Source organism: Antrostomus carolinensis, unplaced genomic scaffold (genome assembly GCF_000700745.2).
Source record: "Antrostomus carolinensis isolate BGI_N321 unplaced genomic scaffold, ASM70074v2 scaffold25631, whole genome shotgun sequence".
Taxonomy (NCBI): domain Eukaryota; kingdom Metazoa; phylum Chordata; class Aves; order Caprimulgiformes; family Caprimulgidae; genus Antrostomus; species Antrostomus carolinensis.
The window spans coordinates 1-25,526 of record NW_010292377.1 but is presented as its reverse complement, the minus strand read 5'-3'; the positions used below and the strand labels follow the sequence as shown (position 1 = coordinate 25,526).

Sequence of the window (25,526 nt, the reverse complement as noted above, 5' to 3'; positions counted from 1 at the left end):
AGAATTCACAATCAGCAGTCCTAACTTGTTACTTTTGGCTCTGATACTTCAGTTCCCTCATGTGTTTTCTTTTCCAGCCCTGGTCGACTGGACCCTGAAAGGGAGTATTCCAGTTTGAGTTCTTCTGACTCACTGACCACTGATCTTGCAGTAATCCTTACTAATGGTTTTATTTTATCTGTTTTCTTTGCTTGCTCATTTGCCTCTTTCACTACTGACTTCTGGTTATTCTCTAATCTAATGTAGCTTCACAGATGTAATTAAAAATGTTAATCATGTAGTAACACAGTGATGCTTTGCAGAAGTTATCTCTAATCCCTGTGTGTTGTTGCCATGCAATGTGTTTGAAACATTCAGATGGCCTTAGAGAGTTACAGTATAGACAGAGTATTGGCCAAATTAGTGGCTGCTCTAAAGACACAGCTCAATTTAGCAGAGTTCTGCCAGTTTACAGCAGCAAGAAATTTGTCTTCTACTTTGTTTTTGCATTGACATGTGATGTTTTATTAAAGAAAATGTGCAAGAACGATGCAGAACGGACTTGCACGAGTTACTGAATTGCCTTTTTTCATGAGAAACAGGGAAATTATATTTCTGCCTAGAATATAATTGTACGATATAGGTTTGTCCACATAGATCAGTATCACTTTAAAATCACATTGTGGGTTATAAATAATGGCCTCACATTTCAAAGTCATCAGATGGAAATAATAATGAGCAATTAATTAGCACCTTGCAGCCTCAGATGGCAAGTTATAGTCCAGACACTCCTTTGCAATTAGTGCATTTTTCCTGTCTTTATAAGGAAAGTCTGACACAGTGGTAAAAGGAAGCCTCTTGGATTAGAGTAATAGTCACTTGGGAAGTAAAACTTCTTTTCTATTCTGTCATTTTTTCCCCTAAGCCAGCCATCAAGAAATGGCCAAATCATTACCTGTAGTAGCCCAGGAAGATTTGGATAGTTTTACCTTGATGAGGACAGGCTCAGGCTTTGCGCTTAAAGCCTTTCATATTTCTTGGAACACTCACATCTCTGTGAAGCTGCTGACCAGCCAGGACACTACAGAGAGGTACGTTTCTTATGTGGCTAACTAACCACGCAGGTGGGCAGCACAGACCTGCAGCTAGGGCTCCAGAATGAATTGTGGCATGCCTGGGATCATCTGATCCCTAAACACATCTCCATTCCTAGAAATCCTGACTAGCCAAGAGGCAGCTTGGAGGTAGTTGTACTGAGAAACAAGCTCTATGGTTTTTACAATTTTTTATAAAAGTAGAGCTTAATCCTGAAGTAATTAATTATCTCTACTGTAATAATGTCGACAAACCCTGATCAGTACTACTCAGCATGCTATGATATTACATCTTTCTGGAGGTCCCTGAAGAGATCTCAGTTGAATTTAATCTAAAACCAGGATGTGCAGGTGAAAGCGTAGAGAAAAGGGAGGAGGGAGGGATAATGGTCAGGGTTACAGGGCAGTGAGATGTGTACATGGCCTAATTATAAAAACAAATGAGCAGTAACTTATGAGCGTCAGCCTACTGACCACAAAATTCCAGTGTGCAACTAAAACACTAAAAGTTTCCAAGAACCACCACAAACTAAGACCAAACCATTTTAGGGAATGCACTGACCTGACTGTTTATAAAAAAAGGAGCGTTTGATGTTCATCTACAGACTAGTTACTCTTGTGAACTGAGAATGCTGCTGTTCAGGTGGCTTTTGTTAAAAGTAAAATATGGAAGTGTCCTACTTGAACACATAGTGTTTAATTTGTTCCATTATAAAGGCAGGGGAGGAAAAAGCTGTATTTCATACAAATATTTTTAAATTGATAGTTTAAATTGTCAGTGATACTTCAAAAACCAAATTCTGCCAGCATTTGGGAACAGTTAAAAATGTTAAGGGTTTTTTGTGTCTTTGGAGGGAAGGACTGATTGTTTTTAGAAAACAGAAGTCCAGCAATTTTGTAACCTGAACAAATGTTATCTGTTTGGTAGATTGTTTAAAGAAAGAAGTTTCCTCTGTCTCCTGACCACATTTTCTTTAAATCAAGCAAACAAAACCCAAAACAAAATAATTAAGGTTACATTTTACTTTGCTTTGAATTTAACATGCTATCCTCATTTGGCATCTTTCCACTCCAACTTGCTCCCTAAAACTAAAGCCACTGTTTTGCTTTCTCTTTTTCTACCATTCTGATCTCTTGTTTACACTACACAGTGTTTAGGAAAGCTGGGAGAATAAACTGTGTCTCACTCCAGCTGCAAAATGTTTGTGTGCTGATGATAAATATTTAGATTTTTGGAAATAAGTGTTAAAAGAAGTGGGGCTGTGAATCACTTCCAGTAATTTATTTACAGGCTTGTGAATCAACACAGTGAAGATGTGAAACTGAAACTGAAGTCTTGATGTAAATAAAGGCTGATTAGGATAACTGGAATAAGCTCCAGGTCTGCTGAAATTAACTGAATTTTGGATTAATTGAAATTAATTTTCAGTTCACAAGTACCATACAGTAGAGATAATCGGATCTCTAAAATCACACATACAATTAACAAAAAATGAACCTGTAGCAGAAGTTCAGTTATTTCCATAAAAATGCACAACTGAATTGATAGCTCAGTGTTTCCTGTGCACGAAGAAGTAACTGTCTGAAGTCTTGAGACAGCAAACTTTTCTTCTGATGATGATCAAAGCAAAGTTTTGTTCTTCTCTGTAAATAAACCCTTTGAATTCAGGTCTACAATCCAACCACAGTTGAGCTTGAATCAAATTTGGCAAAATCACTAGAGTGGTACTGCTTGCATCAAATCTGAATTTGGCTTCACTTTTATATCATGCTGTGACATGCTATATCATATATCATTGATATAACATGGTCCAATTAGATAAGCATGGAAGATCATAATTCCCTTGTAAATGTGGATCTTGCTAATAGCAAAAGGATACAGTACAAGTTCTTGAAGATAGTAAGGGGAAAAATCTTGATTGTTCTTAATCTAGGATTTCATATAATTCAGCTTTCTTCTGTCTTTGTGCTTCAATCCTGCTTCAGACTCTGCTCTTATGTTCATATTAAAGCATCCAGAGGTCTTTCACAGTACATTAGAAAAATACACTATGCAAGGGATTGCTTTATTTTCTCAGAATTGTTTGGAAGATGATATAACATTGGTTTTATTGGTATAATTATGCTACCTTGTGTTCAACCATATAGTTATCTCTCACTTCCATATCCTACGCTCTGTCAACTCTAGCTGAAGTTCCCTTCAGTCTAATCTGCCTCTAACCCTTTCTATTTTTGACAGGGAATGGAAGTTGCTGCTTCAGGATATAGCAAATGTCAGATGTGACTCTGAACGTCTGCTGCCTTCTCTTGGGATTTACCAATACCATGGACTTGTGGGGATAGTGACTGAATGGATGAACAATGGATCCCTCCACTCACTCATCCATGAGGTACATAAAAGAAGTCATCTTTTATGGGACAAAATTAATTACAAGGTCAGCCAAAAGAGAACAATTGGCATGTAAATTATGGACAGTAGTCACAGTCAATCTGTTCTTTAGCTTCTGTGTTGTACTTCTGTTTACTGTCAAATGAAAATGGGAATAGTAACAATTTCACACTACCAAAACTCATCTTTTGTGTTCCTCAGCATCAACTGTACCCAGAACTGCCGTTTCCCTTACTCATAAGGATCCTGTCAGATGTGGCTGAAGGGCTGCATCACCTTCACAGCCTCGAACCTGCTTTCTGCCTCTGCAGCCTGAAACCTTCCAATGTGCTTTTGGATACGCAATACAGAGCCAAGGTGGGAGCTTCTACTTCTAGCCTATTATTGTAAAATCCAGTGATTGTCCTGTTGTTGTATATATTATCTTAACAGTCAATATTTAATACCAAGTCTTGATGTATTGTTACTAAAGTTTACTTTTTCTCTCATCTCTGTAGATAACAGATTACAGTCCAACCAACTGGAGGAAACAGCAACTGAGGTCACACTTGCAGAACTGCAATCAGAGAAACTGCGAGGATTTAGTGTACCTCCCTCCTGAAATACTTGAGGGAGGCCTTCCTTCCCAGGAAGGTGATATTTACAGGTGAATGAGATTTCTAAAGGCAGGTCATGCCTAGTCCTTGGAACATTTCTATAATGTTATATATGTAGATCCACAGTATCACTGGAATACTTCCTAGGACGTTAGAAAAGGAGAAAGGTATTTGGAGCTCCATCAATATTTGCTGAAGAAAATAGACACACAATGGGTCAGAATCAAGATTTTGGTAGGTTAACTGATACACCTGTCAGTACCTGCTGAAAAGTGGAGCTCTTTCAGTTGCTATTTAAATGACTGGAAAACCATACAAAAATGATAGAGAAAGGAGAACAGAAGGTTCTGAAATTCATAAGAGCAAATGGAGATAAGGTGGTAACCTGAAATGTAATTCTAATTGGTCCTGTGATTCAAAAAAAAAAAATAATCTAGCAGATTTATTATTTTATAAGAACAGCTCAGTTGAAAACTGAAACTTATTGAAGGAAAAAGGATCTCATCAACTTAGGAAAGAGATAGACTTTGTCTTGAAAATCTCCTTTCTCTTAGACTACTAAACTTGCTTTTGGTAATGAGAACATAAATATGGATTGCAAACTAATGAACAATCTTTCACTGTTGTTCTCAGTTTTGGAATACTGTGTTGGGAGAGCCTAAGCAGACGGAAACCTTTTGAAGGTATTTGTCTCTGTCGTTCATGTCAGATTGTGTTGCTGTAATCTTGTCCATGAATTTCCTTATTGTAGGGGAAATATGATACAAACAGCATTGTCTTTTCATATTTCCCTTTGCTTTATATTACTGTTACAGCACATAGCTCCATGTTATGGGATGTAAAGATTAGAATCCCTCAACAAATGCCCCGTGTTTCTAAAGAAGCTGATCTTTCAGCAGGGGAAAGGCATAGCTTCTTACCCTCCTTGTAGCATCTCTCTGTGCTTGCAGAAGCACTCTGTTAGTGAGTTGGGTTTTCTGCTTACCTTCAGTGAGAAAGAATACCACTTCATATCTGACAGTTTTAATTTTTAAATCAAGGAACATCTTAGTGACAAGTAGCTAACTGGATGAGCAGAATGCTCATTTTTAAAGTTGCTGTGAGTTTCAAATCCTGACTGAGAAATGGCAGTTCATGCTGAGTTCTCTTAAATAAGCAGGGCATCTTACTTTCTTAGATGAAAGTGTGAGCAGTTTTAAACCACTTTGTTTGCAAAAAAGTTTGCAAAGCATTGTATAATAATTGTCACAGACTAGGAATGATCCCTGTTTCATGGAGGTGGAGATCAACGAAGGGCTTCTTTGCTATGGGCTTTGTTCTGCATGGCAAAACAGAGGGGCTTCTGTATTATACATGTTGAGGAGCTTTTAGAAATAACTGCATAGAACATGATCTTAATGTTCCTACAGCTTATGGCTGCCATCTTGTGGCTGCCCAAAGTAGGGTGTTTTTTTTTTTTGTACAACAGGAGTTCTTTCTGCCCAAAGTAGGTTTTTTTTGTACAACAGGAGTTATTTTCTTATAATGCTTAATTTAAGGCTTTATATAAAACTGTGTGCTTAGAATATACCCACAAAAATTACACGTATAGCTGAAGTATCTGTGCATGTAGTTTACAATGCATGTATACATAGCTATTCATCACTTATTATTTGGACATTTCTTTATTCAGGTCAGACAACCCTGCTGGAAGTTTTGACGGGAATCTGCAGGAGTTTGCGACCTGGAATTTCAGAGAAGTTTATACCAAGTGATTTGCTTGAGAGGAATAGACTGTTGCACCTTATCGCTCAGTGCTGGCATCAAGAACTAGATTACAGACCACGTACTGCAGGTAATATTCAGGATTTGCTTTCTTTGCAGGGTTTGTAAGGGAGATACTCTTGCTGGGAACATCACTCTAGTGCTCCAAATCAATGACAGAACAACTGAAAGTGGAAGGCGAAGCAGTCTTCAGATTATCAGAGTACTGTAGATGGTTTTTCTAACCAGAGGTGGCATACTTCTCTCCAAATTGTGTTTGGTATAAAGTGAAAGTACAAATAAAGTACAAAGAGAGTACAAATAAAGGAAGGGATGTTGTCAACTATATATACTATTTCAACCAGTATCAACCTGTTTTGATTGCAATGCCTAACCAGTTCCCTTCTGAAGTGTGTAATCATTGTTTACTTTAGTGCAACTGTTATGTTTATCCTCTGTTTCTAAAAAGATAGCCAAGAAATGTTAAAATTGTGGTATTTAAGGACTTTTGTGCAAATTTTCAAAGTTGAAATATGCAAGTGCTGAGGAAGCAATTTGCATGTAGCTTCATTGTGATAGATGTGTAAATTGTCATGTGTAAATCTTTTGCAAGTAAGTCCACTACATCTGTATGAACATTTAAGAAACTGTGATTTTAACGTAACTGTTCTTTAAAATCAGTTCAAAAAAGAAACTGAGAGGAAGTATGAGGTGGAAGTATTAAATTAATTTTGTATACTTCATCTAGCTACTCAACATAATAGTGAAGTTAGTTGCAATACACTGAAGCCTAAGTGTATACACGCTTTCATATGCAATGTGGTATTTAAAATGCTTTATTCTCCCTACAGAATGTGTAGACCTTCTAAATGGAATTTTGACTGGCATAAATAATGAGGCAATTTCCAGTGCAATCTACAATCTGATGGATGCAAAGGTTAGTGCAAAATTAAGTTTTGTTCTCCTACAAGGACATTGCCCAATTCTTTGTGGTCTAAAACCATGAGACATTTTGTCTTTGTTGTTTTATTGGACATGCCACAGAGCTGGAGAGTACCCTCTGGCACTTCAGGTTCATTCAGGAATTGCAGAAAATAGATATTGAGAGTTTCTTTAGAAACAGTATCAATTGCTACCTGTGATTATTAAAGTATGATAGATTCTTTCCAGTCACCAGCTGTAGTCAGGCTGGTAAATCCATGTGAGTGGGAACAAAAATCAGCCTCAAGTAGATCAGATTAGGGCTAGAACTGAGGACAATTTTTGTTGTATTTAGTGGTAAGAAGGTATTTATTCCAGAACCTGGACAGTATTAGTACATACTGCAGCAATACTACTATCAGCACTTTTTTTTGTATGCTTCACTGCTTCTAAACCGATGTGCTTCAGGCACAAGACACTGCTTGTCCTAGGGTCTAAGAGGGTTCTGTGATACCACAGGGATGGATGGGGAACGGCCAACAACTGAGGGATACAGCTGACTCCATATATGTCCACATTGCATGGGAAATCTGGCACAGATCTGACTGCCACAAATATAGCTATTTCCTATCTAGTTAACTTGGATAGTCATAGTGGGGAAAGTAGTGACACATGCTCCAGCCCTTGAACAAGTATTCTGACTCCATCTGGATTTACACAACGCATGCTGTGGTGTTGGTTTCATTGCTGTGCTTATGTGAGTTGTCTATGTTAATGCACCCTGGACTATTTCTACATGTCGCAATCACATTCTGGGATTATAGAACCAACTTTATCAATGTTTCAGTTGTACTGCCAAATATTCCATATCTAATGCTTCAACCTCCCTTGAGCAAGGTTTTATTTTTCTATTTGCTAAATTAGCAAAGAGCACTATTTATTGTTCAAACAACTGAACTGACAGTATGTCCAAAATGAATGTGAAAATGGTACTGGAGATTCTTGATTCATAAGTGTTGAAACATATAAATTAAAAAGCAGTTGAACAAGTCTGCTGTACATGTTCAAAATGGAAAAAAGTTTCAAGTATTGGCACATCCTTATTGCAGACAGTTTGGCATACTAAACACAGGATGCCCCTGCTGTTTGGATACTTACAAACATGTTATAGCTAGCCCAAACTCTCTCACTCAATATATGGCTATTTTCATCTTCCCCTGCATGATTCAAAACTAGGTTTTAAAATAAATTTGAAACAGCAGAAACAGTAACAGGGTAGAGTTATGTCAGATTCTATGCCTGCTTACATGTGTTAAAATGCAAAATTGCTCTGTGCAATTCACTGTTCCAGTTCATCCCTAACCAGGAGAACTCCATCCAGTTAACTAACAAAAAACACTGTTTTAACTTCTTCCAAAATTGCTCTGTGCAATTCACTGTTCCAGTTTATCAGCACACCTGAGAGTATATATATATTGTTAGTATAAATTGTCAGTGTCAGTCACTGACAACTGTCAATCAATTCTTGTTCCTGACAACTGTGAATTGAACAAACCATATGTATATTTATTAGAGTTACTGTGCTATTTTTTCCAGGAGACAGCACTGAATGCATGCAAAGGTTCAGAAATATACACATTGCAGACAGGCATATGCAATTCAGAGGTAAGTACTTACAAGAGAACTTCATAAGCTGCTTGTTTCTCATGGCAGCCCTGACAATGTATAATACAAACATTGTGGGGCAAAATGTCACTAACCCTTTTTGTCCCTAACCAGGAGAACTCCATCCAGTTAACTAACAAAAAACACTGTTTTACCTTCTTCCAAGCAGCTGACTCTGATGTTGCTCTTGTAAAAACAGCCTCTTGCACCTAAGAGTTGCTTTGAACCTCTCCTTCTTGAAGAGGTCCTACTGAAATGGCAAAAATCTAATCTCTCTGGTAGTGTTTTCAAAATGAAGGCTGGAAAAAGCCCTAGGCTGAATTCTACCATTTTCAAACAATTGTCTTAAGCAAAACTAATTGCTTTGTGATCACTCCAAAATACAGTTAAGTCCTATTTCTCTAAGTGATTTTGGCACGTGTGGCAGGCCTACCAATACTGGAAGGTACAGAGGTAGAACTGAAGCTCACGTGTCTGGGTCAGAGCTAGCTTTAAACTAAACAGCTCCTGTTTTAGTGACACCATGCCCAGTAGCAGCACAGGCTGCAGAAGTGATCTAGGACTGCAGTAAACGCTAGGACAGTTGTTGGCCTATGGATCTGTGCTGCCACAGTGACCCAAGGTAACCAGCTAAAGTTGAATTAAGTCTGTCTGTAGGCTCAACAGCTGCATACACACCCACACCCTGCCCTGCACTGTGATACTGCTGCCTTATATTCCAAGAGAAAACTGCTAAGAAAAGGTTTTAGAACAAAAGTTACCAAGAAGATAATTCTTGTCTATTTTGCATCTTTTTCAGGTCATTTGTCCACAAAAAAACAATCGCTTAATCAGCAAGAAAATTCCTTTTGCAGTGCCGAGCTTGTCAACTATTCTACTGGATAGCAGTGCAGATAATGCAGGACGAGAAAATACTCTTCAGCTGGGGCTGTCAAATACTGTCCCACAGAATGCAACAACAAAGAAAGGTCTCTATCCTGAAACGTATTCAGCTCCAGCTATTCTAAGAAAAGGATAAATATTACCTGTTGTTCTATGTACATATGTTAGTTTCCAGGTAGAAGTGTCCCTTCTCAGAGTAAATGTCCTCTACTGCTATAAGGCTCTTGCTGATTTTTTTTTAATTTTTTTTTTAAATAGAATCCTGACCTGTAATATGCAGCTGTCTTTCTCTAGCACATCAAATATTGCCTGTTGCTTTGACAGAACAAGTCCCTCCTGGAAACCACACTGCCTTGGTGCCACCAGGAATAACTGCTTTTTTTATATATTTTGCTAATAAGAAAAGGGGAGATGTTTTAAAAAGACTGTGTTGCCAGGAACATGTGAATGATTCCTGGTAATCCCCATTCCTATACGAATAACTTCCTTTGCCTTTCCAATGTGGATTTGACCTGTCAAAGTGTTTAAATTTGTGTTAAGAAGTGATGTATTTCCTTAAAAGCTTTTTCTGTACTTCTCATGCCTTTGGATACAAGAGTTGAGCCATAGGAAATCAATTCACATATATAGCAACATCTGCATTTCCAAGCATTTTAGCTGTCAGACTTACAGAATAGAACGTTCCATAACTTCAGAAGCAAATTCCTACAGACAGTTTGAAAGTGTCAGATGTGTGTAGTAATATATGTCAAAATCTTCCTAGGAATAATGATTTATTAACAAGGGCCTAAAGAACAGCTAGTAATAAGTAAGCTCTCTCAAGTTAGTTTTCACTTCAGTTCCAGTCTTCTGAAGTGGCTGATATATATAATGTTCTGTTGTTCAATTAAAGGGTCTCATCTTGCTCAACCTTTTTCTAGATCACCCAGGCTCTGACAGTAGAAAATCAAATTCCTTTTGCACAATTCCTTTATCTGGTTCAACTGTAAGCAAACAAAGCAGTCAGCATAAGGATCCACCACTGGCTCTTAAGCACAGACCACAACCTACGCATCTTGAACAAGCTGTGACAGGTAAGACCCCATTTCCAATTTGAGGTGGCGATATTCTTCTTGGCCAGATCTTAGTGATTAAATTGTTTAAAGTCTGGAGGACAAAGATCTCTCTAAACTTTGTGCACGTTTTCGGGTATTTAGTGTGATAACTCCTCCAAACTTGGTACAAATATCTCATGAGTCTATTTGTGTATAGCCACTCCTATATTCTCAGAAGTTCAGGCACTGGCCATCAAGAACCTTGGCTTGTTCTTTGCTGGGGTCATATTCAGGCTGAGAACAGTTCTGAGAAGACCATAATAAACATACAGGAAACAGCACACACTGAATGTGAAATACATTAGTTGAAGTCTGGAATTTTATTTATTTATTTATTTTAGGCTGTGTATTCTAGACCTCTACAAAAGTAGCTATTGACTACAGAAATAGGTCAGTAGAAGGAGAGGGAACAATTCATTTCTTTACTTATGTGGTCTCAGTTCTTCCTACTGAACAGAGGTAGAAAAGGCCAGGTGAATGCTTTGTGAGCTTTTTATTGCTAACTTTTTGCAAGCTGGCCTATGATTGTTTTCACATCTAGCTGGCCACCCTTCTCCACTTCAATTTACTTCCAAGTAATGATGTAATTTCTGGATAAATCAACAGACTAGTTCATGCAGGAAAAGTTCATCACAGAATTCTGCTGGCAACAACTGGAAATCAGAATGACAGAAGCATGTTCTCCAACAATGGCTTTGGGTTACTAATTTTCTCTTGGTGAATGGTATTTACTGTACAGTAAAAACCCTCATGTCAGTATTAAGTATTCTAGTCAGTTTGTGAAAAGAGAGAGAACCCAAAACTCTTTATCATTTTGCCAAGAATACTACTTTTGATACTAGTTTGGCTTTGACATATATTCCAGTTCTCAGTTTCAAAATACATTTTTCAAACAGTCCTACTACCCCGAACTACCAATTATCTGTTCTTCCACTTTCTACAGGACAAAGCTTTCTCATCTGTTGAGCCAAGCTGCTTTGCACGAAGTTTGATACAGATGAACAGTATGAGATCTGAAAATCTCCCTTTAGACAATCTGAGCACTTAATCTCTAGAAACACTTTCTGTAATCTGATCTTCACAAGTTTTGAACAAAAGATTAAAGTACATTTGACTAGTTTTGAACAAAGAATGCAAATAAACTAACTTTTCCTACTCCTTTCCTCTACTGAGTTTATATTTCTGGTGTTGATGCTATTACTTGCTAACAACTTCTGGAAGAAAAGAGCACCTAGCTTATCTCATTTTGTTTCCTTTTCACTTTGAGATCCTTGCTGCAAAGGAAACTGCTGTCAAATACTGGCCTGCCAGAGACAGACCATACTGAGCTGCATGACAGAAGGACGCCTCAACCACATCCTCGACGTCCTTCGCTCCCAGCAAACACTGTCCCGAATGGATTATGAAACAATTACCTCTTACCCCACAGTGACTGGCCGTGCTCGGGCATTGTTGGACACTTGCCTTTGCCTTGGAGAGAGGGCAGCAGAGGTTGTAGTGACTGTACTTTCAGTGACCAAATGCAGTCCTCTGGGACGAGGCAGCCATTTCCCAGACTGTCCTTCTAAGGTAAACAGGCTGTTGTTGTGACTTATTTTTTTGCAGTTTGTTACATGGATCAGAGCACTGGTAATTTGGAATGGCAATGATTCACGTTAATTCTTCATAACACATTGACTGAAGTAAATCCTTCCTACAGCCCATGATTTTAGTCCTCTAGTGGAAAAAGCTGGCTGGATTAAAAGGTCAAGTCAACCGCTGCCTGCAGAGATTACCAAGACTGGTATAACAAATTCTGATTTGGACCTCAGAGATGGGAGAAGTGCAATGTGTGCCACAGCAAATATACTTCAAGTCAGATGATACCTTATTTCCTTGATTTTTTTTCTAGAAGGGAGGAAAATGGATCATGACTTTTTGGAGGTCACACTATAGAAGAACGGCTGTTACTAAATCCTTTCAAACAAGGACAGCAAACAAGAGAGTACTGGATGAAAAGAAAAAAATTACTGCTTTTCACTGAGCTCATATCTGAGCCAGCTGTTAAAGTGAAAGCCTTAAGAGAATAAAGAAATATTTCTTCAACAGGGCCTTAAATAAGACTTGGAAATTTTATATTATGCATATAAATTATTTTATGTTCACTCACAAATGGTCGTATGCTCTCAATACGGGCACTGATAGCAGCACTTTGGAGAGGTGGGGCTTAAAGTACTTACTAAATGGAAAAACATTAATACCTTACATCCATGTAGTTCTCTAAGTAGGTCTGCAGTTCAAATGTAAAATTAAACTAGGAAGAAGAGGTGCCAAGCTGATAATCTTGAAACAGTGGTTCTGCTGACCTGTAAAGGAAAGTAGTAAAATTATTTTACTTATAATGAAAATGAGGTTACATAAGATGCTGGTTTTTTTGAAGGCACACTGGGATTCCTTCAGGATTCATGGCACTGGATTAACATAACCTGTTATCCAATCAACAAGTATTTCAAATGTGAAACCATGTTACTCTGTTTCCCTATGTTGCATTTGTTCTCTCTGCAGTTTCACACTGCTTAGTAAATTCAGTAGTTTGGCAGGCTGCAATTTTAAATACAGTAATGATGTGTTTTCTAGGCACATGTAACATATAAGAAATCTGTTACATCATGTACTACAATGCTGCTGGAACCATGAACACTTTTTAATGTAAATTCATTAAGTTTTAAGATTGCCTTGAGATTATATATTTTTACAATTCAAAGCAATGTCTATCAGAATGCGTTGAAAATGGGTTTGCCTATTAAAGAAGCTAAACATCTACCTCACTGTTGAATTATTTTTCAATCTACCCTTTAAATGGGAACTTTTCACAGACCAGATCAGTCTCTGCTAAAAGAGGATATTTTGCTTGTGAGGAAAAGAACTGCTGTCATGGTGCTTTGTCTGTTTAGAAGGCATAAAATAATCAGATTAAAACAGATAATCATTCACCTGTGGGAAATATTTACAGACTTTTAAGAGGGAAACTGGCAATATTGCTTAAACTTAATTATCAGCTTTCAAAAATTATTCTATTCAGTTGTTCTGCTGGACAGCTGATACTTCTGTGAGAGATGTGCCAGCTGGCAGGCTATGCTGATTTTTGCCATTATGTTTTTGACACAGAAACAGTTTTGGCTCTTTTCCTGAAACAGCTGCCTACTTGAGAATATAATTTGATGCCAGACCTAAGACAAAATCTTGTCTGTTGATTGTAGAACTGACATCAAACCAGTGGGAGCACAAGTTATCTGTTTTTCCAGACAAATTTTTGTTCTCATATTTAGCTTTCCAGTGTTTGTAAAAGGATGTGATCTTAGAGAGAGATCTATTACTATCATGCTTACCTAAATTTTTAAAAAAGATAACACAAGAAGATAGTTTGGAACCAATTACAAAACAAAGGCAAATTTGTAACTTCATGTTCAAAAGAGCCTGGAAAGAATTCTTTAACTGTGTTATTTAATAATGAATTCTATCCACAATCAGATTTTTGCCACCTTGCTCAACTGAAATCAACGCTTGAGTTTGAGATTTAATTTTTTTTTCAATGGATACTTTGGCTAAAAGCATTGTCATAACCAGCTATGCTACTGCCAAAGCCTTGCTATAAACTTACTTAAGCTGACATCCTCATCACTCTCCCTTGTGGAATATAAACATTTAAATTTTGTGGTTTCTCGACAATTGCAGCTGTTGGGAATCTTTAAATGTGGTCTTTTGAAGGGGTGCTACTAGTTTATTGAAATGAAAGTGCTGTTGATATTAAAAGTTTTGATACAAAGCTAGAATACAGTGACCTGAAAGTAGCATCATTTCATCTCACCCAAAATGTGTTGCCTATGTAACAAAGACATTAATGTAATGTGGTGATCACTGATGTGAAATATCAAACTCCTTAAAGCTTATGGTATTCTGCTTGTATCCAAGCTGGTTCATTAGCTAAGATTTCTATTGTCCTTGCCTCTGTTCTGCAGTTCTCTTGATATCACAAAACAATACAGAATAAATGACACGGAGCAAGAGTAAAGATAGAAGAATTAAACTGTTCTATGGGAAGAAACAAGGCTTGAATCTGAAGAACATCTAGAGTCCCAGGAAGGAACTATAAAATGTGGGTAACTCTAGAAAACAGCAAAGGGAATAATAAGTAGTCACTTCAGGACTGACCATGCAAAGTGATTAGTAAAACTCTCTCTTGCAGTTATTCAGAAAAGACAAAACTAGAATTAATGGATGTTAAAAATGGTAAGTCATATTCAAATTATGTGAAGCTATTTAGATTTATTAAAGGAACAGTAAGTGGAGTAGGCAGATGGTTATTTTCTGTCTTGAAAATATAGAAGAAAATATATTTTTCTTCCTGATGGTGGTTGCAGCTATCTTTTGCTGACTTGGAGAAAGATGACTGTCCCTTGCCCTTTTTCCTATCTATACAATGCCTTTATCTTAGCTGGGATACTTCCTGCAATGTAAGAAAGTATGCACTAGAATTTGTTTGAGGTTAATTTGTGGAAAATTAATCTGAGGTACTGGAATGAAATGTCTAAGAGATTAGTCCTTCCAGCAGAGAGCAAAACAAAGCTATAAATGCTACTCAGTAGTTGTCACCAGTGCCTGTTAAAAACAGAGTTCCAGAGAATAAAAGAGGAAGACAAGTGCATATTCCTAAAATAATAATCTACCAAATTGTGAAAAGTGCGTTAATGGGTTGCTAATGTACACAGAAGAATTTTACACCAGGTAGGCAGTCTGAAGTGTATGAAAACTAAAGCACTAACCAAAACATACTAAACCTCAAGGATTTTCATTTTATTCTTTCAAGTCTGAATTCTACACAACCTTGTAAACATATTCATGCTTGCACAGGTTTAGTCACTTGAGCTACTCATGTGAAGATCTGTAAGGAAGTTTAGGTGCCTGTATAAATACTTGTGGGACTGGTATGTTAGGGAAGGACCCAACCATCATCAAGGTGGGCACAGAGAATTCAGGTTTCTTTACTGCTGTTAAGATTGTAGTGCTATACAGCTATTAACTGTGGTCTTCCTCAGTAATATATGTTGTCTCTAAGACTGCCATATTTTTCTGCATCAAGAAGTCTTGTCTTGTGCTGGAAATATTCTCTTTCACTCTTTTCCTGCCCCTTTTGCAAAATATTGCCCTGGAGCCCAAAAGGGCTTAGCATAGTTTTGATTTTGTTCTTTATCAAAGGAAGTAATGCCTTGCTTTGCCTTGCTTGGTACTACATTCTCTTTACTGAGTGCACACTTGACAGCTCGTCTGTCAGCAGAATTAAACAAAACTCCTGGATTTTGCAGGTAAAACCACCATAAATTAAACTGCCTGACAGCATCTGCAAAAAGCATATTTAATGAGTTATTTGTGTTACATGAAAGTTAGCGTAGCTGCAGGAATACATTAATTGTACAGTTAAATTCAGTATGTGCTGTAGAAAGGCTGCTGGTATTTGAAGCATTGCACTTTGTTCAATCCCAACACAACAAAAATGGTAGACAAGAAGCTCAGATATACTATTTCCAGCTCTTGTGCTGATATGACAGAAATTTGTGATCAGTATTTTATTTCCTGCCTTTATTTTTCTTTGCCAAGAACACATCCCAAGTAAGAGTCACAGTCATCTTTGCTGGGCTGACCTTTCCTCTTCTCCAGAAGTAAGAGATGCATCAGTTGAAGAAACTAGACTCCTTAGACCACGCTGAATTAAATGGCAGTTAGTGATTAAGAACAAAACCTTCTTCACCCTTTGAAATGTGGTAACATTCCAAAGTATTTCAACACCTAATTCCAACTGTTGGTTTTGAACTTTCCCCATAGCAACAGCACTATCCATATGAACAGAAAGCGCAGCTGAGTGTCACCCTTTCAGAAGCAACCAGGCTCTACATCAGAAAGTTCTGTACAGTTAGTAATTTCTTTAGATTTCAAGGAAAAGTATTCATATTAGGTAACAGAATTACTACCAACATTATATTTGTTTTCCTTTGTTGATCAAGAAGGGCTCAAAGCTTTTTTTCAGCTCACTGGAATGTTAGCTGGGGAAAAAAAGCTGAGAAGTGACTAAGAACCACATCTGTAAAATATAAAAAAAAAAAACCCAAACCAAATGTATGAGACTTTTGACCTTGGAATAGCTGCAAAATATGTTCCCAACAGAATTGTCCTTATGCCACTTACATTTGCTGTGATAGCATCCTGTCACAAAAGAACAGGAAACCAGAAGGAAAACACTGTGAGGTGAGCGCCTGCCACGTTCACTTGTGTGTGTGCAAGGTGCCAAAGTAACCATTGTTTTCCATTCCATGCTGACAATGTTTTAGGTGGAAAATAGTATTCAGCTCTAAGCATGGACTGAGGAGAGCCCAGAAGAGAGAGGAAGGCTGATAAGCAGTGAGGAAACCTGATGTGTAAGGACAAGTTGATAAAACTGTGTTTGTTTGGTCTAGCAAACAGGAGGTGAAGGGAAGATAAAAGAGTCTGGAGCAGAGGTAGTGAACATCCAGTGATGAAACAGAGGACCTGGTACTAACCAGTTGTCTGTTCGCATGGCTTTATGATTCTGGAGAAGCTTTCAAGCAGGTGCCCAAAAAGATTTAAAGGCTGTTATGAAGACAGTCTCCTTTCCCACACCCAGAGCAATCAGCAATATTAATAGAATTTTTTTACCTGAACAAGAGTTCTTTAGTTGACAAAATTAATACAAACAACAGTTGGGTTTGTGTATGCAAAACACAAATGTTTAAAATTATTTAAGGGAGAATGTCTTTTTGCTGGGAGTTACATAACATGAATATTTATAACTGCCCTGTAACTCAAACGCTATTTATTTCACTAAAATCTACCCGTGAAGTCAAGCTCCTGTTAGCAAGTCAGCTATCAGGAAGATGGAATAGAGAAAACCTGAATTAAAGGGCACTGGAGATTATTTCCACTCTCTACAGTATTTCTGTGAATTCCAAAAAGAAAAGAATGTGTTTTTACATTTTTTTCCTTCTCTGCAGATCATGGTTGGCCATCTTCTTTCCAACACAATGAAAATAATTTCCATCTTTATTAAAAGCCAGTCTTTATCAAGCAAGATTTCTGTCAATCCCTTACATGTTTGCTGAGAGCACCACTAAAACATAATCTTTTTCATTTAGAAAAATTAATTAAAACCGTTTAAGATTCTTTATTACCCTGAACCTTATCTTCTCCCCTTCATCTAGTTTTGCAATGGGATTTTCTTTGCATTAAGATATTTTCCTCTCTCTTTTTGCATAAAACCATAAGAACATAAAGAAAAACTTACGACATACAAAATGCAAACAAAATCCCAGGGAAAAAAAAAGAATGTTTTTTGTGCTGAACTGGTATGACCTTACACAGAAATCTGATTGTTTTTCTGATAGACAGCGTGACTCAGACAGGTTTTACTAAACTGTGTATGAGACAAAAAGATTTATAGCCAAAGAAATATTTCAACCCAGGGAAGCTTTCTGCAAAACAAGCCAGTGCTCCCGTCTCCTCCCTTTTTCTCTGACTCCTGCAGAGCTGGTTCAAATGCAGTCTGGCATCTTGTCTGGCTAAAACCTGTTCTCTCCACTAAAGTCAATTGTATGCTGGTCTTCAAAGCTGCAGATTTATTTGTTTTACAGAAATCTCTCACTTAGGTATAAAATTAATGGAATATTCAAGAGAAGAGAGATTTGGATGCTGGTTTATATTAACAAATTATTATCATATTATTATATTATCAAAACCAAAACTGGATGGGCTTTGATTTCATTTTCTATATGAGATTAAATAATAGGGTTTGAACTCCTCAGCTGCTGCATTTTATTGTAATGATATAGCAATTTATTTCATTCTTAGCTAGTCTGAGACTTTTTTTTCCCCCCAAATCCAATGGCAACTCTCAGTTTCTTTGCCCAAACTAGCCCCTAGCAGTGAAAACTGCCATTTTTTGTTCAGTGTCCCTTAATGTTCATCTTTGGTAGCAAGAGAAGGTGTACACAGCGTGGCCAGGTCTCTCCTGCTTCTAGCAGTGCCAATTAACTGTACCAATTACAGTGCACAGTGACAACTGCAGAGATAAAGGTTCACTACGGATTTATTACTTCACGGCATGCTTGAGCATGTAGAGAGGATTTTTCTTGTCTGTTTTTACAGCTGACTATTTAATCACAGATGTTTTTTCTTGGACAAAGGAAGCCTTTTTAAAGGACAAAATAAAATATAATTATTAAGACTTCACAGCTGTAATGTTACTGTACAGTATATACTGGATTTAACTCTAAGAGCATGCAATGCAGTTGTCTTCTGATTGTTTCAGTACAACCACCTAAAGTAAATCTGTCTTTGTTTTTTGTTTGAATGACAAAATATTACGGGCACCTACAACGTACATTATTCCAGCACAGAATAACCAAAAAGAACAATTTGTCCAGTGATACAACATTTCAGTAATAAAATTTGTCCTTTGCAATAAGGATAAATACAGAGTTGTTGATGTAGCAACAGTGATGACACTGAGCAATCTATGTGGTCAACTGATTCGTGTGAGATGAGGACACTTATGGGACTCCAACCATAGAGTTTTCTGCATGAGATGACACTGATGACCCATCCTAACAACTAACCTGGCCATCTCCTACAGTTTCAGAATAAACTGAGGTCTTCCAAGTTTTCCCATATGAGTGACACAGAGCTAAAAGTATCTCCCTGACCTCCACAAGCAGTAATAGGACACCCATGACCATGAGGTTTAATTTCCTTTATCATACTGCCTGAGCTCTGACATAGAAGTCCAAGTGGCTGCTCTCACTTCACTTACTCTTCCAGATTCATGTGAAAGTAAAGACAATAATGTCACTAATGCTGCATAAGTGATCATGCCTCGTTAAATCAATATCACTGGTATTCAAAATGTTGTTAGCTTGCGGGATTTAAGCTAATAAAAATAGCACTGAAAGAAAACACCAGCCATGAACTTTAACAAAAGTACCTACTTTCTTCTTCTGTACCTATAAGTACACACAGCACAGCTTTGAGTGTTTTCAAAAGTTTGATTTATGGCACTTCACAGTATGTGACTGGAAGGCTGAAAAAGCTTTTCATAGTTGCGGGGATCTTGCGTAACTTGGGAAACTCTTGGTAGCTCTTAATTAGTCCACTACAATTTGCTCTGTGGGATACTGTATGCACCAAGTAATCAAGAGCCAAGTGTGGGACAAAGGAGCAAAGAGCAAAACACACACAAATAGACTGCTGAGAAATAATTTCTGCAAAGTTAGCAAAGCCAACCATAATTTTAATTTTAGGGCTGAATACCTTCTAATATTAGCAAAGAATGGATTAGAAAGTGGAACAACTGTGCTGGCAGACAAAAGACTAAATCCATTAATAGGGCTATCATATTTATTGCAAAGGCAAATGGACTGGCAATAAATCCTCCCATGTTCCAATAAAATGCAATTTCCCTAATCTTCATGAGTCTCATAACGTTAAAAGATTTTACCTCTTAATTTTTAAGGTGTACTTTTAGCTATTGAGACATTCTGGAAATCTTACTCATGGAACGTGCAGTCTTGGGCTCAAGTACTCAGCAAAACCTTCAAGGGGGTTCTGACCTCAACAATCTGGGTTTGCTTATTTTACAAGGAATTCCAATATAAAAACTTAAGAATTAGAACTTTTAAAATTATCACAGGAGTACATATTAGTTTGTTCACTTTATAGGCAAAGTGAATTCATTCAGGTCAAAATGCATAGGCATATTTGATTTGCACACACTGTGTGGGGAAACTCTACAGAAAGGTCTTTGGGTTTATGTTTTGGAAAACTTTACTTTTAACAACAGCTTAAATTTGGAGCAAATACAACTACAGAATCCTGTTGAAGTCTGAAAGTTTTGGGAATAAAGGCTGTCCTTGTCATCTGTTCACCCAATAATTGTTTCCATCGCTGTAAAGTATTGTGTGAATATAAGTTCTGTAAGTAAAATGGGAAGGAATTTTTTTATAAAAGGTACAAAATTTTTTGTACTGTACAAATGTTTCAGTTAATTCAATAATCGGGAGAAAAGTAAGAGGAGTGCACTCAAAGCAGAGATGGATCAGTGGGCTCGGCACTGATGGTGTTGTACTGTAGCATGTTGAATTCAAAGTAGCTCTGCTAAGGAACATCTGGTTGAATTTAAATTGCAAAGTTTGGACTCAGCATGATAATACAAACAAAATGATGACATCGGCTTCAGCCTCTAGAAACTAGCTGCTTGTAAATAGGGTATCAATGCAACTACTGCTGAGTATTATTAGAATCTTCTAAGCTTCCATACTCCTGCTTTTAATCACAGAGAGAGACAAGTTCCACAAGTGAAGAAAGTGTATCAAAAAAGGACTGACAACAATATAGTGGAATCTGTAACACAAAGGAGTTTTGCTGGTTTGGAGAAAGTCTGAGCAGTCATACTAGAAGGCTGAGAGTTGCATAATATAAAAAAAAAAACCAACAGATGTTTTCAAACTGTCCCGTTCAAAAGAAATTTATCCAAATACTGTGAAACTGGGTTACAAACGCTACCGCTAAGGACTTCATAATCTGTGCATACCCAGATATTAATTTGAGACCTGAAACAAGAAAAAAATATTTATTCTTAAGAAGCTAGAAATCCTCCTTAGCTTGTTTTTATACACAATCACTTCTATTGGCCTTCAAAACAGGCACAAAGAGCATTATCTTGAAAACTGCCTGCAGCTTTTTGAGTCTTGATGAAACAATGATTCTAACTCCTATGCTGTTTTCCAAGAAAATGAAGCCAGTGATTTACCCACTCTCACTGATAAATAGTCAGGTCCTTATGAAGGTAATTCAACATCGATAAGACAATTTGCATCATCAAAGGGTAGAGTCTCAGAGCTGAACGATTTAGCAGTCTAAAAAAATGAAGTCAAGCAATTTCTTTAAAAAATAGTATAACTACAAGTGATTATTTTTTCCAAATAAACCTCTAAACTTGACTGGGAATAAGATGATGTGTTGCACATTCCACTTGTAACAGAGAGGATTATAGTAGCAAAAAAATGTAAAATGAAAATATAAAGTTTGGAGCATTCATCAAAATAATGCTGAAAAAATACTGGAATCCTTTGATATTTATCTGAAGATCTGGATATTTTTTTTTGCTGTTGTTTCTTTGCTCTCCTTGTAAAGTGTTATTGGTAACATTTGAAAACACACCCATACTTTAGAAGATCTCTATTCCCACTTCTGCTTTTCAGCACAGACAGCACTGAACAAAAAGAGTTTGTAATCCTGTGCAGCAAAGGTTTGTATAAGCAAATAATCAACTTTTTTGAGAGTGGATGAGGCAGTGAAAAGGAAGAGGTACCTGAAAGGCAACAGAACCAGAAAGGAAAAATAAAAGATGGGAATACTAAAGCTTATTTTACAGTCTGTTTTTAAAACTGAAGTATAGAGAAGCCAAGTTTTCCATAAAAGCAGGCCTAATGTTAATCTTCAGAGTATTTAAATAAGAGTGCAGCAGGACGAGACACAGCCATCCCACAGTTTCTGGTCATTAATGGGACATTTTCCACTACCTCCTCTTCCTTTTCTCTCTGCTCCTGGCTTACTCCAGATTTGTACATTTGTGATTATGATAGTAAAAAACTAACCTCCACAAAAATATTGTTTTCTGCCAGCTTAGCAAGCAAAACTGCCTCACAGAGGGGGCCAGGCAAGTGCCAGAGTCAGTCAAACACTGAAAGCCAGTGGAGTAGGAGGAGACATGCAGCTAAGAGCAGGGGAAGATAAATTTAGAAGCCTAAATTTAGACTTTTTTTTAATTGCCTAGCATTTTGGTGCTTGCAGTCACCCTCATTTGTAAGTAATACTTACTCTGTTTAAAACCACCTACAGCAGAAGTTTGTATGATGGGAAGAGGAAGGTAAAAAGAAGGGGCAAAGGATTAGCTAATTTGTTTTTGTAAACAAAGTCACTCAGCTTTAACCAAAGAAAAGAAACAGAGGCACTTATACTCATTTTTGAACCGTTCCTGTTGCTCTCCTGAAAGACTACAGAAGTACATGGTTGACACTGCGTTGTTTGAGATGATGAAGGTTGAAAACTACTAAAAAGAATGTCTGCTTTTAAGTACATATAAAAATTGTTATTTGCTGGGATCTGGCTAAAGCCACAAATTTACTGTCCTGAATCCTTTTATCATCCTTACAAATAATTCCCGTGTCCACAGAATTACATTTCGGTAGAAGCATGAAAGTGGTCCCAAGACTCACTCTGTATGGTAAGATATCAAAAGGAGCCAACATAAACCATCAAACACATGGCTGGAATCAACATCTCCATAATAGTTAATACTGTGAGTTCCACGTAGCAATGAGTACTATTTAGATACTACAACATACCTTCAATGCTGACCTTTAAGATGCTCAGTACATGTTCATTCTTCCATGAATCAAGTGCATGAGCAACACATTCTTGGGGGACTTACACAGTAAGGATATGCTTAAACTCACCCTGCACACCAGAATTAATTTACTAATGAGCACAAAGCTGATGATTTGGCTTCAGATTCACTTAGATCCAACAGCAATTTTAACCTTGGCTCTGTCATGTTCTAAAACCATTTAATGAGTATCCTGTGGATTTGATTTCCTTTAGTCTGATGCAAGTTCAATTTTGGTTTGTTTAGGAGTATTTAATCTGTTTATTCTTCAGGTCTTCTGAGTTGAATTACATTTTCTAAGATGCATTTAAGTGGAAATATTAGTCAGAGAAAGAAAAGCAGATAGGGCAAAACTCACAGACTTATCAAAACTCAGTTTGACTTTGTTCTCACCAGCTAAAAGAGATGTGATCCTAACTTGATTAAATTAGTATCAGAGAAAATCCTAGTGGAAACAAAGTATTTTTTTTAGGTTTTCTCTGCTAGAACTTAGAGAATGCACAGTCCTGTATAAACATAATTTACCAGAGGCAATTTATGGAGGATAAGGCAGTTTGTGGAGCTAATCTGTAGCAAGAAGAGAAGTAAAGTAAGAACTCCAGACTTACATTTGGCTTCCATAGTAAAACTGAAGAAGTAATTTGTAAAGTTATGAACCTTGCCGAAACAAAAACATTTATTTGGATGATTATTGTGAAGTTGCTTCTGGCCCCTTGCAAATACTTCATCTAGCCTTACGATGATGTTCTAACTTGGGACCCTCATACCAACCTCTACAGTATTATAAGTTTTCAGAATTCAAAGAGTGAACTTCTATTTTGAAATCCCCAAATGGGCATTTTTTTTCCAATAAATCTTTTTCGAGGTTCTAAAATAAAACATCATCATCTACACTTCCAGCATACGCCTAATAATTTGTTTCCTATGTCCTTTCAGCTCTTACCTATTTCTTGTTCCTAAAAGCAATTTTATAATTAGCTCACATTTTATGAGTCCATTTTTTGCAGGAATGAATGTTGTCTCTGGTAGATGCAATTTGTGAGAGTGCTTAAAAGCCAGTCTAGCAACAACCAAAATCAGCTGCATTTTTTACATTCACACCCAATCCATTTTTTGATTAATGTGCAAGGCGACTGTTGCAAGTATCCATTTACCTGAAAGATGCTGTGTTACTTTTACAGAAAATAGAGTACTATCAATATTTGTAACTATGAATAAACACTATGACCATCTAATAACTGCTTTCTGGTTTATATTGTCTTTATAATGGCAATCAAGTAGTTTCACATTGTACAAATTTGAGTTATATTCCGAGGATGTCTTCTACATTTTTTTTATCTTCTATTAGTTCTGTGTAAGTGGCTTAAAACCAAAGTCATCATGTATCAGAGCTGTTAGGCTCCCAGAAGAAGGCAGACTGGTTTTGTTTGCTGCTTTGCAACACTGTCAGTAGTTTTAGCAGTTAACAGGTTTAGTGTAGTTACCTCTGTATGTCCTTGCACAAGACCTAAACTCGACAAAAGCCAAAGAGTTGAAACAAAGATAATTAAAGAGTTGAGATGATCAGGCTCCTTCAGATTATGACTTGCAAATGACACTTTTGTGTTTTTGTGTTTTGCTGTATAGTTTGGAAATTAAATCTAATGCAGTTCTCTCCCTTAAAATGCCAACTTTCAACAAGAAATACTTTCTTCACTCATTGTTGTCCAAATACAATGTAAGGAATATCTGGAGATACAGAGGAGAGTAGCAGCTGCTTTGTATGTTGATTGTCTCTGTGACAACGAAGGCAAAAAAAACCCCTCCTTGATAAAACAAGCAAGCTTTGAGAGAGGAAGTCATATGGAAATTAGAAATCCAGGCCTCGTGGCAATAGAACTGGACTCTACCATCACCTTTACTGGCATGTTTATGGGTATTACAGTGCATAGTTTGCCTTTCTCCATTCTTTTACAGCCTCATAATTTTTATTTGTCTGTAAGATTTTTACCCCGGTATACCCTAATGAAAAAAAAAAAATAATAATAATCCACCTCTGACTCATCTGTTTGAGACTACAGATAATAATCATGGACTGGGGGAGGGATAATTAGATTGTTTTGAGCGAGACAAAGACTATCACATCTCCTGAACCCTGTTGTCTTTCCAGACACTGACCTTCTCTTTGCCTAGCAGGGAATAGCAAAAGGGACAATAAAGGAACAATAAGAGGGGGCCACAGCCTGTAGCTCACTGGCTTAGACATGCTAAAAATATTAACCTGGTAGAGGAAGGCAAACAAAAAAGCCTTCCTTACGCTGCCCCAGATAAGTCTGCTGAACAGCAAATTGCTTACTATTACTTTCAGATACCAGTGGGCACTTTTACCCGCTATTTTGAGAGCTCCATTAGTTGTATCTTATTGGAGCCAAATTTTAGGTGTGTCTGTGCCTGTCTTGAGGGCAGGAATACGCCAATTTTAAGGGTCTTCTTTTTATTTCCGTATCCATTATGGCTGGCGCTTACCACCTCACAGTCATACCCCAAAATATCACCAGATTTAAGGGCTTTTCACCCTCTTAGGCCCCTCATTTTCGAGCAAGGTCATGTGCGTGTAACTGTGCCCCAGGGCTTCCCAGGAGCTCCGTGTTCCCGAGGCCCTTACCTCTCCTCCGGGACCTCGGGGTGAGGGCA

The 25,526-nt window shown here is 37.3% G+C and overlaps 1 protein-coding gene across 1 annotated transcript; it reads left to right on the top strand.

Annotated features, from left to right (window-relative positions):
- Positions 1-915: 915 nt before the first annotated feature.
- Positions 916-11,953, top strand: LOC104531910 (receptor-interacting serine/threonine-protein kinase 2). Its single transcript, XM_010176951.2, has 11 exons — positions 916-1,070; positions 3,313-3,463; positions 3,664-3,819; positions 3,960-4,108; positions 4,692-4,741; positions 5,731-5,892; positions 6,653-6,738; positions 8,319-8,387; positions 9,187-9,355; positions 10,190-10,342; positions 11,631-11,953. Exons 1-11 carry the CDS (start codon positions 919-921, stop codon positions 11,951-11,953), a joined length of 1,620 nt encoding a protein of 539 aa, XP_010175253.1. The 5' UTR covers positions 916-918.
- The last annotated feature ends 13,573 nt before the right edge of the window (positions 11,954-25,526 follow it).